The 14,723-nt window shown below is 48.1% G+C and overlaps 1 protein-coding gene across 3 annotated transcripts in view; it reads left to right on the plus strand.

Moving 5' to 3' along the window:
• The window catches only part of PNOC (prepronociceptin), a 24,291-nt gene that overhangs the window by 7,668 nt on the left and 1,900 nt on the right, over positions 1 to 14,723 (plus strand). For 2 of the 3 annotated variants that reach the window (XM_031030043.2, XM_031030042.2), the window contains exons 2-3: positions 3,608 to 3,758; positions 12,181 to 12,571. In XM_031030043.2, the coding sequence (XP_030885903.1) occupies positions 3,633 to 3,758; positions 12,181 to 12,571 (517 nt within the window). In that variant the 5' untranslated portion in view covers positions 3,608 to 3,632. Of the gene's footprint in view, positions 1 to 3,607; positions 3,759 to 12,180; positions 12,630 to 14,723 lie in introns of all 3 variants that reach the window. The other variant, XM_006735120.3, reaches the window with a different exon arrangement.

Below are 14,723 nucleotides of genomic sequence, written 5' to 3' on the forward strand. Positions count from 1 at the left end.
AGGACTGAAATTGAGTGGAATAAGAAATGGAAAGGCGGGCGCCTGGGTGGCTCAACTGGTTGAGCGACTGCCTTCGGCTCAGGTCATGATCCTGGAGTCCCGGGATCGAGCCCCGCATCGAGTCCCGGGATCGAGCCCCGCATCGAGTCCCGGGATCGAGCCCCGCATCGAGTCCCGGGATCGAGTCCCGGGATCGAGTCCCGCATCGGGCTCCCTGCTCGGCGGGGAGCCTGCTTCTCCCTCTGACCCTCCCCCCTCTCATGTGCTCTCTCTCTCCTCTCATCCTCTCTCTCAAATAAATAAATAAAAAATCTTAAAAAAAAAAAAAAGAAATGGAAAGGCAAGTCTCAAATTAAACAACAGACATATTCAGGCAGTCCTCAGTTTAAGACATGTGCTTATATGGTGGCTGTTTGGAATCCAAGACGCATTTTCTCTTCGAAAGAACCTGTGTGATGAGCTTCTACGGCCTGTGTTCCAACACGTATGTAACCTGCAAACTGAGCATATGACACCACTCCAACCATGCCTCACAGCGCCTTGTAGCCGGTCTCCTCCCGGAGCGTGCGTGGGGCTCCGGCTGAGGATGGCATCTCGCCTCGCTCTGGAGCGGCGCTCTTCCCACTCCTCCCCCCTCGGACTGAACACTTAGCTAAGAGACATGCTGTCGGTCACACAGGCCCTGAAGTGGCTCCTGTGCCATTAGCCTGTCGGGCCCCAGCGAGGCAGATGTTCCTGGACACTCCCCAACTCTACGGTAGCTAAGGAGAAGGAAGAATGCTCCTGAGATACTTATCAAACATTCTGAGCACCTCGGAAGAGCCTCCTCAATCTGTGCTGGGTGCTGAAAATACAGAGAACCGTAGAACGTGGTCTCTGCCCTTCAGAAGCCACTGTCCAGTGGGACAAATAGACACAGAAGTCCGAGCTTACAGTACGATGTCCTAAGTGCCACGGGAGGGACAATGACGTTATTATAAAGTGAAGGCTATGTGTTGGGCTCTTCCTTTAAGAAGCTTTTATATAGGGGCGCCTGGGTGGCTCAGTTGGTTGAGCAACTGCCTTCGGCTCAGGTCATGATCCTGGAGTCCCGGGATCGAGTCCCGCATCGGACTCCCTGCTCAGTGGGGAGTCTGCTTCTCCCTCTGATCCTCCCCCTCTCATGCTCTCTGTCTCCCACTCTCTCTCAGATAAATAAATAAAAAATCTAAAAAAAAAAAGAAGCTTTTATATAGTACTGGTTATGTACCAGGTGCTATTTTAACTGCTTACAAACCTCAACACATTCATCGCCATCTGAGACTGGTACTGGGATTGTCCAAGTTTTACAGATGAGAAGCTGGGAGGTTGAGTTGCAGATACGGGATCTGGACCCAGTCGGTCTGCAGTGATGAGCAGATGAGAAAACACGAATCACAGCTCTGTGACAAAGGTCTGTTATGCCTGTTTGACAGACAGGCCCCCGAGGCTCTCCTCCTGCCCACTGCGATGTGCGGCTTCACGCTGCCGTGGAAGCAGAGGCGATTCATCCGCTCAGACCAGGGGTTGGAGCTGGCTTCCCAGAGAGGTAGTTCTTGAGGTGTGTGGGAAGTATGACTTGGAGACAGGTACTCTGGGCAGTAGGAAGAGCGTGTGCCAAGATTCAAAGGCATTAAGGACAGGATAGAAATGGGAACTATACGTGATTCACTAGGACCAGAGGGGACGCCAGTGTGAACAGGAGACAAAGCTAGGAAACGCAGGCAGGAGCAGTACGCAGTCCCATTGGGGTTACAGATTTAAGTATGAAGTGACGTCATCAGATTTGGCGATGCCTTGGTGGGACGCCAGATCATTAGGTGAACTAATTAGGAGGCCATCACAATAACCAAGGCAGTAAGTCTCAACTAAGGTACTGGCCCTTAGGATAGAGAAGAAAAAAGGCGTTATGATAGGTTTCTTTGTATAGGGATTTGTCTTCACTGTTCATTAGCCCTGGACACCCCCCATCACCTGTAGGGTAAAGCCCAAACCCTTTGGATGGCCGACAAGAGCCGGTTCCATCTGAGCGGAGCTTCTCTTTTGGCAGGAAGCTTCCCTTAGGGCATGTGGGCAGGTGGCCGTGGGACACCAGCCTGCTCGCTGTCCCCTCACAGGCTGTGGTCCTAACTCCTCTATGCTTTTCCAAAGGCTGTTTCCTGGGCCTCTCAGATGCCCTCTTCTTTGTCCTCTTGGCCAACTGTTACTCATTTAAAACCCATCTCAAAAGCCCCCTCATTGACTTAACAAACGCTGAGCATCTTTTCGTGGAGATCCTCTTGGTATGAGACGCTTGGATGACACACAACACGGCCATTGGTGAATTCAACTGCAAGACGCCCTTCTTTTTCTTATTGACTTGCTCCATTCCACATCCATCTTCTACCAGGGATTCTCAGACTTTAGCATGTGTCTGGATCACCTGAGAATCTTGTTAAAAAAGCATATCCAACTTCAGTGGTTCTGGGTTAGGACCTGACATTCTGCATTTCTAACAAGATCCCAGGTGATGCTGATGCTGGTCTGCAGGCTGCATTTGAAGAGCAAGGCTTATACATTTTCTCAGTATAGTCTGATGAAAAAGCAATAAAAGCAATAATTTTTGTTTTTCTACACCAGACTCTTTGTTGAGGTAAAATTTACATACAGTGAAATGCACAGGATTTAAATGTACAATTCCATGGGTTTGGACAAATGTATACACCCCTGTGACCCAGACCTCTCAAGTACATTCACAACGTTGCCAGAAAGTGCCCTTGTTCCCCTTTCCATTTCATCCTCCAAGTAAAGAGAAACCCAAAATGAGGCAGTACAAGGAAATAGCTTTCTGATTCAGGAGGCTTGATCACAGGATAAATTTAAAGAGGGGCAGGAAAAACTACACATCGTTCAGGCACTCCTACATAAAGAATATCAACGACTGATCTAACTAATAATAGTTGGAGCTATTATCCTCGTGTCTTCGTTCATTTTTCGGTAAAGAACTGCTCATACCCGGACCAGTGTTTTGCATGGACTAGCCCTGTGCTCAGGAAGCTAGCTCAGGCCTCACAGGGGAAACAGACAAGGAGCCTGGGGGAGGCTTCCGGCACACAGGGCATCCCTGGCCGAGACAGGGAAGGTTGGGGAGGAGGAGACAAAGTACACAAGTCATTCGTAAGTCTCACTCTTGCACGGCAATTTGCAAAACTTCCCTTAGGGATCTCCTCTCTTCGCAACGGCCCCATGCCAAGACAGGTACGACCATTCCCCTCTTATAGCTATGAAAACGGAAGCTTGGAGAGATCATCTAATGGTCACACGTTGGCAAGTTGCAACGGGAGGCCTTAGCTCCCTGGAAGCGCTCATGCAGGTTGTGGCCAGCTGGGTGGCAGGAATCACAAGGTGCTCACCCTAGGAGCCCAGACACTAGCCCCGGCTGGAGCGGTAGGCTGGGCTCACAGGAGCTGGCCTCTGGTATCCTTGATGACCCACTCCCTCCCGGGAGGGGAATCTTGGGCTCTGGTGCAGTCCCCTCGGGGGCATCCCCTGTGTGCGGCCCCCACAAAATGGCTGTTCTAATCGCCACCCACGCTCCCTTGTGTTTTAGCATTTTGGCGCCCTGCTCCTGCACCATGAAAATCCTGCTTTGTGATCTCCTGCTGCTCAGCCTCTTCTCCAGCGTGTCCGGCAGCTGCCAGAAGGACTGCCTGACCTGCCGGGAGAAGCTCCGCCCAGCTCTCGACCCCTTCAACCTTGAGGTAGGCCCTGGAGCATCCCTGTCTTCTCCTCCCCCCTGCCTCCAGACCCAGAACGAGAAGGCACGGCCTTGCCCGGAGGTGACGTGACTCGCCTGGTGTCACGTGGTCCGCAGGAAACAGGTGCAGGGCGTTCCCATCTTCTAAGGGCAAACCCTGTCATCTTCCCACTTTTCCACACTCAAATAAAGGCCTGCCTGTGCTGCCATTTTGTTCCCGTTATTAAAATAATGCATACTCATCTTGGAGAATTTGGCAAATTCCGAGAAGTCTAAAAAAAAGAAAAGAAAGAAAATTACCTTTAATCCCAGAGATTGTTGGAGAAAGAACCCTAGTTTTTTCACTTGCTATATTATACCAGCATAATTTCCCCATGTTATTAAACATTATTTTAAGTTCCTTCTTTCTACGAATACAGTATAATTTGCTTAACTATTCCCCTCCTGGTGAACATCTACATTGCCCTCCATTTTTGATATTATAGGTAATTCTACAATGAATACCTTAATGCTCCCTTATACTTTAAGTTTTGAACTTGAGGTGCAAATCTGGCATTAAATTTCTTTTCATTAAATAAACTGCTTTCTCAACTGCTTTCATGTCAGTCTAAATAGTTATTCCTCTAGTAAATCCAATACAATACAACTCAATTATTTTTTTCTTTGCAGTCAGACTTCTTTCAAAAGATGTCATATTTCAAACCCCTCAACCTTTATTTTTTTTAAGATTTATTTATTTATTTTTAAGATTTTTTTTTTTTTATTCATTTGAGAGAGAGAGAGTGAGAGCACGAGCACAAGCAGGGGGGAGGGTCAGAGGGAGAGAAAGAAGCAGACTCCTTGCTGAGCGAGAAGCCCAAAGCAGGGTTCAATCCCAGGACCCCAGGATCATGACCCAAGCCCAAGACAGATGGTTAACTGACTGAGCCACCCAGGCACCCCTTCTTTATTTATTTTAAAGAGAGAGAGAGAGATTGGGGGGAGGGAGAGAGGGAGAGAATCCCGAAACAGTCTCCCCACTGAGTGTGGAGCCTGACTCGGGGCTCGATCCCAGGACACTGAGATCATGACCTGAGCTTAAATCAAGAGTCAGCCACTTTAACCAACTGAGACATCCAGGCGCCCCTCAAGCTGCTCAACCTTTAAAAACAACCAAAAGTAACTACTGTCCCTTAAGGCGAGTGTGCAGATATAGAACATATATTCACACTGGGCAGGCTCACTAACGATGAGCAGACACAGCCCCCACAGACCCGAACACCAAGCTCCTCCCGCACCTGCTCAGTGGTTTTCGAGCCTGTTTTCTATATGCTGAGCCCAGGGCCAGGCCAAGGGATCCAAAGGTAAGCAGATGGATGGAGTTTGCAACCAGTGGGAGAGAAGATCCCACAATCCCTCCAAGAGGGATTAACTACTGGGTGCTGGGGAAGCACAGAGCAGTGGCCCCCAACCTAGACTAGAAAGACAGAGGGGGCTTTTGGAGGAACAGAAGTATCTAAGGAGACCTAAAGAGTGGGAGCAAAGAGGCAGGGAGATTGCTTCAGGGGGAGGAGGGAGGCAGGGAGCACCCGAGAAAATGCCTGTACCTGGATGGGAAGTGGCATGTAAGGAACCTAAAAAACTGAGTTTGGAACCCAGGAGGCCCAGAGGCCTTTGCGGTGCAGCCCAGAGAGGTTTAGAAGTTCATCTACGGAACACTTTCCCCTGATCTTAGTAAACAGAGCAGACAACTTAGTTTACATGTAAACCAGTGACGAGTTGATAATCTGATAATCACCACCCTGCTCAATTCTCAATTTGCAGTCTAGACAAGACAGAAAGTCATGCACAATTCTGGAATCTTTCATGGCAACCCTTTATTTTCCGCTCAAAAAAAGCATTAGGACTTAAACATATTTGTGCACCCAGGGAGGAATCTACACTTGCAGCTTTGACCCCCTTGTGCTGCATCACTCCTTAGCTGCTGTCTCCGGGGTCTGGGGCCAGTTTGCAGGCTTCCTCCTCCTTGTCCTCTCCTGGTGACCCTTGCCTGGGTCTCTTCCCCATTCCAACTCTTCTTTTTCTACTTCCTGTTGGGCTCCTACTCCCCTCCCCACTCCATAAACACAAGTGACCCCCAAGATTCGGGGCTTATCTCCCCATACCCTGTCCTTCTGAGATGCCATCCCTGGATCCCAGGCCTTCGGCTCTCCCCAAGCTGCAGGTGACTCCCCAAGGTACACTCCTCGCCTCAGTCACTTTTCATAGTTCCTGACAAATCCCTCTTTCCCTTCCTGGCCTTCCCAAGGCTTCAGGAACTCACCCCACCATTCTGTGCATGTCTCTCTCTCCTCCTTCATCCAATACTCCTACTTCAAAACTCAGATTAAACTTCACCTATGAGAACACTGTGCTGATTCTCCACCTGTCCCCAGCAGAGCCAGCCCCTCGCTCCTTTATGTCCTGGCAGTTACTTGTGTCTGCCAGTCTCTCACCATAAGGTGTTTCTGACTGTGCTAGGGATCCCCAGCGTGCGGCACAGAGCCGTACTCAGTGAACAGGGTCCATGGTAATTGTAAGACTGCAAGATCCTTAGTCTCCTAGTGGGTCCAACCCCTGTAGATGCTGCAGAGTTTTTACATTGGTGTCTTCCAAAGCCAGTAAAGAATTTGGAGCACGCTTCCATCCCTCCCTTGCATCTTAAATCTCTGGGGTCCAGACGACGCTGTTAGATACTTCTTTGAAACAAGTTAGAATATGGCCAGTTAGAGCCTCACAGTGAGGAATAAATCTTTCAAAGTGCTTGCTGACCCTCAGAGGAGCTGACTGCCTGGCTGTTTTGTTTCTAGTTTGTATTCACTTTTAACCTATTTTTAAAAGTTTGGTGAAATGCCTAGAATGTTGGCAACCACATCTCATTTCCAAATCTTGCAACCCTTTTCCAACTCTGTGAATTATGGGGGCTGGGGGAACTGAGATATTTTAGCAAGGATCATCTTCCCAATCCCTACACTAAATTATGTAATACTGAGCTATTCCCAGGACTCCCTAAATCCTTGGCTTTATCAAGAAGTTCTGTATTTCTCACTCCAGATCAACAGTCCAAGTATGGCTGGCTTTTTGTTAGACTATAAGTTGGGTCGGTAAATGACTCATACACCCAAACCCATTGCAATGTCTTGGGCTTCCACCTATGAATGGTACCTACTCCATCAGCTTACATAGAAAAAACTAGATTCACCGAGTCGTTTTAGAGGCAAACAAGAAGGTAACCCTCAAGGTCTGGGGAATTTTATTTACAACCTCCTGAAACTTGATTAATAGCAAAAGAAACTAACTTCTAATGCTTTCTATCCTTCAATACAAGAAAATTCTTGTTGATTTGCAGTTAAGAGTTCCTAATATGGGGGTGCCTGGGTGGTTCAGTCGTTAAGCGTCTGCCTTCGGCTCAGGTCACGATCCCAGGGTCCTGGGATCGAGCCCCTCATCGGGCTCCCTGCTTGGTGGGAAGCCTGCTTCTCCCTTTCCCACTCCCCTTGCTTGTGTTCCTGCTCTTGCTATCTCTCTGTCAAAATAAATAAAATCTTAAAAAAAAAAAAAAAAAAGAGGGCGCCTGGGTGGCTCAGTTGGTTAAGCGACTGCCTTCGGCTCAGGTCATGATCCTGGAGTCTCGGGATCGAGTCCCGCATCGGGCTCCCTGCTCGGCAGGGAGTCTGCTTCTCCCTCTGACCCTCTTCCCTCTCATGTACTCTCTCTCATTCTCTCTCTCTCAAATAAATAAATAAAATCTTTTACAATAAATAAATAAATAAATAAATAAATAAATAAATAAGAGTTCCTAATATGTTTTTCTCTTGCACTATTCATCTGCTTGCCTACTAGTGTTAGCCCTCAGATATTCTAGCAGAACCTCCCAAAGCAAGTAGCTCCCAAATGTCTCTTGGTCAGAGGTGATTCGATCCTTTGGCAGAAACTTGACAATCTCAATGAGCCTCTTCTTTTCCTTCCAATGGGTTCATGTGCCTCTATTTCCCTAATGTTTGATCCCAGACCTCCAAATGGCCCTTTGCTCAGTTTCCCCACAAACCCAGCTTTACGGATCAATTTGGCACCAGTCTGAGACTTTCCAGATGCTCATCCACACTCTGGCTTAATATAGCAATGTCATCAGCGTGGGCTGTGAAAGTGTGTCCAGCTCACTTAATAGGCCATTAACCAGTCTCTGGAAAGAGGCCGTTGGGTCCCTTAGACCAGAGTGTTAGGCATTAAGCTCATCTGCCCATCTGGTGCTACAAATGCTGTTGTGAATTTGGATTCCTCACATTTGCCCAAAACCTTCTCCTAAATCAAGAGTTGAGATGATTTTGTTAGTATCTAATTCATCTAACAGTATGTTGAGTCTCTGTACAGCCTTGCATCTGGTTTGATCATAGAATTGTATTTTCTCTGATTGACACCTAATCTAATTACCATCTGGGCTTAGCAACCCAGGGGCTCACAGAAGATCTAATAGCCTCTAGGTTTAACAACCTCCACCTGTTCTTGTAAATGGAAGGAGCAGAATCGTTCAAAAAGCGTTTGGGGCTCCTATTCTGTGAGGAGTGGACCGAGTCTGCTCCAAGTCCATGTTAGCTCCAAAGTTGTACACTTCTGCTGGATTTCCCAATACTCCCCATGCTTTCCTGCTTTCCCCTGTAGAGTAGGATTCCTCACACTCACCACTGTGGACATTTTAGGCTGGATAATTATTTGTCATGAGGGGCTGTCCGGTGCATTGTGGGGGGTTTGCCAGCCTCCCTGGCCTCTGCTCATAGGTTAGCAGTGGCATCTCCCCTCCCCCTCCCCACCGTGTAACAACCAGAAATGTCTCCAGACATTGCCCAATGTCCCCTGGGGACAAAATTGCCCCCACTAGACACCCACTGCTATAGAGTAATCACCCAATAGGATTATGATCTGAAAGATCGTACTACAAGTTTTTATACCTGGTTTACTTCAAAGTATTTCAAGAGCAAGCTAAATACAGACCCAAGTAACCCTTTCTCTGAGGGAGACTCCGACCACTGTATTCCGTGATGACACCTTCCTCCTCAGGGCAAGTTCCAAAGCAGGATTTCTCAAAGCACAGTCCAGCCTCAGAATCACCTGGGTGTTTGCTAAAAATGCAGATTCCTCAGCCCCGCCCTTGACTTACTAGATGAACATCTCCAGGAGTAAAGGCTAAGGAGCTGCATTCTAACAAACCAGTAGCAATTCTCAGGTTTGTAGCTACTATTGTGTTAAAATCTGCCCTTCCCACCTATGTAGAAGCTGCTTTCATACCCAGGGACACTGGGGTGTGAAAAAGTGATTTCTCTATGTATCTCTGCTGAGTTGGCACCGATGATATTAGTTCTATCAGCATCTCTGCGGAAAATCTAAATGGAAAAGACATGCTCGTGACTTGTGTATCAGCAGGGACCACCGTGACTACCTCTGGCTAGTTGGGGCGGGGGGCGGGGAGGAGACTCCGCAAAGGCTGCACCTGGGAAACTGCATCAGTGAAGAAGAGCGGCACTCCCACTGGCCACTGTCTCTTTCTCCTCTCTGGCCCAGCGGAAAATGAGCAATTTTCCCATCAGAACTTTACCTTTTAGTCTCGAAATATCCTTACCTACTCTTGTACTCATTTGCACCAATTTGCATTGCAACACACAGAGCTCACTGAATAGGAGATGTCCTGGGCTGGAACTCGAGACATTTGGGTTCTTGTTCAGGTAATATCTTATCTAACGGTGTAGTTTTGGACACATTACTGAACCTCATCATAACATGAGAACATGGAATATGTCAGTGGTTACCAAACCTACGCAGATACCAGAATTACCTGAGCTTTGTAAAAGTAAGTTTAAATCCTGGTTCCATTCCTCAGGAATTTAACCGGCTTTTGAATTCCGTCTTTTTAAAAGTTCTGAGGGGCACCTGGGTGGCTCAGTTGGTTAAGCGTCTGACTCATGATCTCAGGGTCATGGGATTGAGCCCCACATCGGGCTCTGCTTCTCTCCCTCTCCCTCTGCCCCTCCCTGCCCCCATTCGCTCTCTCGCTCTCTCGCTCTCAAATAAGTCCTGAGATGATCTGGATTCACACCCAGACCAAGCAGAAGAGCAGACTTAAGGTGGAGAAAGTATATTAGATAATTAAATTCACCTGCCAGTAAGAAAGACCTAAAGTAACAGTGGCTTAAATAAGACAGAGATCTGATTCCTCATAAGGAAGCTGGGAGGTAGACGGTACGGGGCCGGGATGGCAGTTCTGACACATCAGCCATGTCCCAGGCTCCTTCTCCTTCTACTTCACCTGTATACCAGTGCTACTCTCACGTGGATTCCGTCCCCTCAGTCACTTCATGGCTTCAAGATAGCCCATTGAGCACCAGCCAAAACGCCCACATTCTAAGCGGGAGGCTGGAGGAAGGGGAGAAAGAAGGGAAAAAGGATGCTCTCCCCAGATAAGTCAGCCTCCTGCTTTCCCAGAAGCCCCACCTGGTTACTTCCACTTATATGTCATTGGCCATCTCTGGCTACAAAGGAGTTGGAGAAATATATGTGTGGCCTTTCTTCCTGAAGGAAGAAAACAAGTGTTCTGTTAGGAAGGAAGAGGGGAGATGGGTGTGGAATGGACAACTGGCAGTCTCTGCCCCAGAGGGAATTCTTAACCAATTGCATTTAAAGTGCTAGTCAGACACTTTGAAGGAGATACCAGACAGAGATCAGAGAAGTGCTGGGAGTTCAATGTCAGGGGCTGGACATACAGACATGGGATGCCCTGAAAGGAATGACCAAAATCACAGAAATGAACAGTCACCAAGGGGCAGATTGTAAAGAGAGATGAGAAGAATCTTAAAGATAGAATCTTAGGAACACAGGAGGAAGGAGCACAAACAGTCTGAGAGGTGAGTGCAACGTCAGAGAATTTTCAGGAGGGTGTGGTCTGCATTGTCAAAGGCAGCACAGTCTGTGAAAATGAGGGCTGATTGGATCCGGTGACCGGGAATTCACTGGTGGGCCTCGAGAAGGCAGCTCGTGGAAGATGAGGGCGGGAAGCAGATTTCAAGGAGATGAGGCAAAAATGGAAGATGCTGAGATGGAGGCATGAGTGCAGACCACGTCTTGGAGAAGCTTGGCGGGGACAAAAGAGGGTCAGGGTCAGGGGTGGCAAAGGGTTGTAGGAGAAGTAAGACTGGAAGAGCCATTTTTTCAGGTTTGGTGGGACAGCTGTAAGGTGTGTGATTTAGCTGCCTGCACATCGCACTCCTTGGTTAGGGATCAGGTTGGGAACTTTGCCCATATTGGTATCTGTTCCACTCTGGACATGGGGGGCAGGGTTTCAATCCCCAGAAAGGGGGTATCGGGCACACAGTCTTCTGATGTCCTGCAGCTGTCCAGACAGAGCAGTAACTCTTGATGCCCCGTTAGCCAGGCAAGAGCTCCAAGTTTGATGAAGGGCTCCGCGGCTGCCCACCGACCATGATGGCAAGGCCAGGTTGAAGTGGGATTTTCATCTGGATGAGCACAGAAACACAGAGAAGCGTTCGGGGTGAAACCCAAACAGCAGATAGTAAGAGAAGTTGGAGGTTAGATGCTTCCAAAAGACCCAATCAGAGACAGGAAAGTGGGAGGTAGGGGCAAGGCCAGGACCATTCAGGAGGGGTGTGGAGACATCATGGCCAGGCTCTCGGTCTAGACTAGAAGTGGGAGATACCTGAAGACACAGAGCAGCATGAGAAGTTCCCAGGGGCCTGGCAGGTCCACTGGATAGCATCTGACGGTCCCTCTTCCCCACCTGAACCCGATTGTCAACCTGCCTACATTCCAAAAGGTCTTGACCCTCGTTTTCTATAACTGATGCGCAGATAGTGATAACTAGTATATGTGGGATGAAAAATGAACACCACTAGGGTTCCTCTTAACATGGTGACCTTAAAATGGCCATGCAGATATAAGTACATGCTTTGACATCCGCAACTTCTTAAACCAATCTGACCTCTCTCAAGCCTCATAAGAGAACAAAATAAAATTCTCCATTATGGGTGACCCTCGTGAGTTGTGTTTGGCTCCAAAAACTCACCTAGGGCTCTAACTGGGTGTAGTTCGGGGCACTCATTCTGCGTTGACTTTCTGTGTCACCTGGGGTAAATTAATCTCACCTCTCTGAGTCCCAAGTTTCTTCATTTGTGAAATGACGGAGCTGGGACAGATAGTTTTCTGTGTCTCTGCAACTCTGAAATTCTATGAACCTGAGTAACTACATGTAAAACTGCTACACGGTCCTTAATAAAGAGATGCTTCAGAGTCACTTGCATTGGTACCGATGTGGATTTGGTATCCAACAGAAAGACTTTATGTCATTGCCTTGGACTAACAGACATTCCCAATCCTTCTCCTTTCTCCGGCCTCTGTCTTTGCAGGTGTGCATCCTTGAGTGCGAAGGGAAGGTCTTCAGCAGCCCTCTCTGGACTCCGTGCACCAAGGTCATGACCAGGGGCTCCTGGCAGCTCAGCCCTGCTGACCCAGAGCACGTGGCAGCTGCCCTTTACCAGCCCAGCGCCTCCGAGATGCAACTGAAGCGCATGCCTCGCATCAGGAGCCTAATCCAAGCCCAGAGAGGGACAGAGCCCGGCATGGATGAGGCTGGAGAGATGGAGCAGAAGCAGCTGCAGAAGAGGTTCGGGGGCTTCACCGGGGCCCGCAAGTCGGCCCGGAAGTTGGCCAACCAGAAGCGGTTCAGTGAGTTTATGAGGCAGTACCTGGTCCTGAGCATGCGGTCCAGCCAGCGCCGGCGCACCCTTCATCAGAATGGTAATGTGTAGCCGGAAGGGGAGCCCCCCCCAGCTGCACCGTCCACTTCAACCCATGAGTGAGTTGGGCACGAATGAGCTGGGGGTGAAAAGAAACCTTATATACCCAACTGTCTTAGCCTTCCTCCTGGGCCCGGAAGCACATTAGCCCCCAAATACACACACACACACCCCACACCACCTCAAGGTGTTCGGCTCCTGGGAGGCCGGGGAGGTATATATTCACCTCCCCCACCTCCTACCCACCCTTTCTCTAGGGAGCAAAGATCTTCCTAGGCTTGCTCCTTAAGGCTGACCACTGCCATTTAGAGACTGGTTACCATGGGGATAATAGTAGCACGTTAAGATAACTAATTCCTCCATAGCTCTCCAGGAGTTCAGTTACTATGGGGACAGTTAAGTGGACCAATCTGCCTATCCAGTTGCCATAGCAACCATTCAGTTCACCTTTCCTCAGAGTCTATCTCTAAGAACCCATAGCTGGACCTACCTCTAGCCATTTGCAGTCTGATTTCCGTGGCCGTGATGTTGCTATTTCACCTCTGAAGACAGCTTAGCTCTCTCCTCCCCTACCCCCTGTAGCTCGAGGGGACTGGATTCCACAGAAACCACTGCCCTTTCCCACTCTCCCCCTGTCAAGGAGTTCTTGTTAGGACCAGGAGTTACACTTTCAGCTCTTCTTCCTTCCACTCCTCATTTGTCCATCCTGCCACCTTGCCGGAGATGGACTGATTCCCTGAAGTCGATGGCATCATCCCTGAGCAAGGCTTGGAGAATCTGGCCCACCTGACCAAGTAGTTTTTGAATAGAGACTAACAGATCATCATCTTTCCTCACTTCCGCTTCTTCCCGAGAGCCATTTTTGGTTTTTTTGTTTGTTTGGTTGCTCGCTTGCTTGCTTTTACTCCTCTCTCCCTCCTGTCCTTCCCTCCATGGGAATGCTTATACACGTACTATATTACAAATCAGATAATAATCAAAACCCCTAATTTATTGCCCAGTCATTACAAACTCCACTCTCCCCAGCCCATCAACCTGTATAGAACTTCAAGTGGCATAGGAAACTAGCACAGTGGAATTTTCTGAAAATCTAAGAAAACCCCACCCATCAGGCATGTGTGCCTTAATTCATATATGGGAATCTGATTATCTACAAAGCCTCATACCTCTTCTTTAACAGTCTAGAAACTCACCCTAATGGAAAGAACTAATCAGTTGGCCAAAAACATTCCCCAAACATTACCCAAGCGGGACTTTTCCCTAACTCAGGGGCATTAAAAAAAAGAAAAAAAGTCTACACGTGCTGTTTTATTTTGCTTTCCGTGTGTCAAAGGTAGCCAGATCATTAATAATCTTCATTCAAAGCGTGTTAATACAAAGGTTAATCTTTGGCACCCACACTTCAGCATGGGGGCAGCCCACGAAGCTCTTTGCAGGTAAGCTGGTTTGCAGAAGGCCCATTGCCAAATACAGACAGCGGTATTAAGTTGTGAGGAGAAGGCTGCCATGTGTATTTTAGCAGAATGACTAATCTCCAAAGGCCCTGAGTTAACCCGCACCATTTTTGAAGTCATATTCTTGGATTCTTTTTTTTTTTTTTTTAAGATTTTATTTATTTATTCATGAGAGACAGAGAGAGGTAGAGGGAGAAGCAGGCTCCCAAGGAACAGGGAGCCCGATGTGGGACTCGATCCCAGGACCCTGGGATCATGACCTGAGCCGAAGGCAGACACCCAACCATCTGAGCCACCCAGGCGCCCATATTCTTGGATTCTTAACAAGCTTCCTATTTCTTCCTAAGCCATATTTGCACAGTACCTAATACAGTGTATCTTTCAGAAGTGGCATGGATTGAGTTCTTTCAAATCTTAGACATTTATTCTTCTTAAAGTGGCTCTTAAGGGACACTGAGGCTCTTGTCTAATTCCGAACCACAACTGTTTTCTTTACCTAAAGACAGTTTAAAATCAGTCACATTAGCAGGAATCAATTCATTAAAAAAAAAACAAAACCCATTGAGCCCCTATTGAAACAAGCGATTCTGCCAGTTTTCTATTAAGCTTCCAGCGGAGAGGCACTGAAACAGAACTGGTAACTAGCTTCCGTCTGCTGCTTTGCTCAAGATGTAAAGTTCTTGGTGGAACCATTGGAAA

The sequence above is a fragment of the Leptonychotes weddellii genome, chromosome 2 (assembly GCF_054177405.1).
Source record: "Leptonychotes weddellii isolate Sample4059 chromosome 2, ASM5417740v2, whole genome shotgun sequence".
Classification (NCBI taxonomy): Eukaryota; Metazoa; Chordata; class Mammalia; order Carnivora; family Phocidae; genus Leptonychotes; species Leptonychotes weddellii.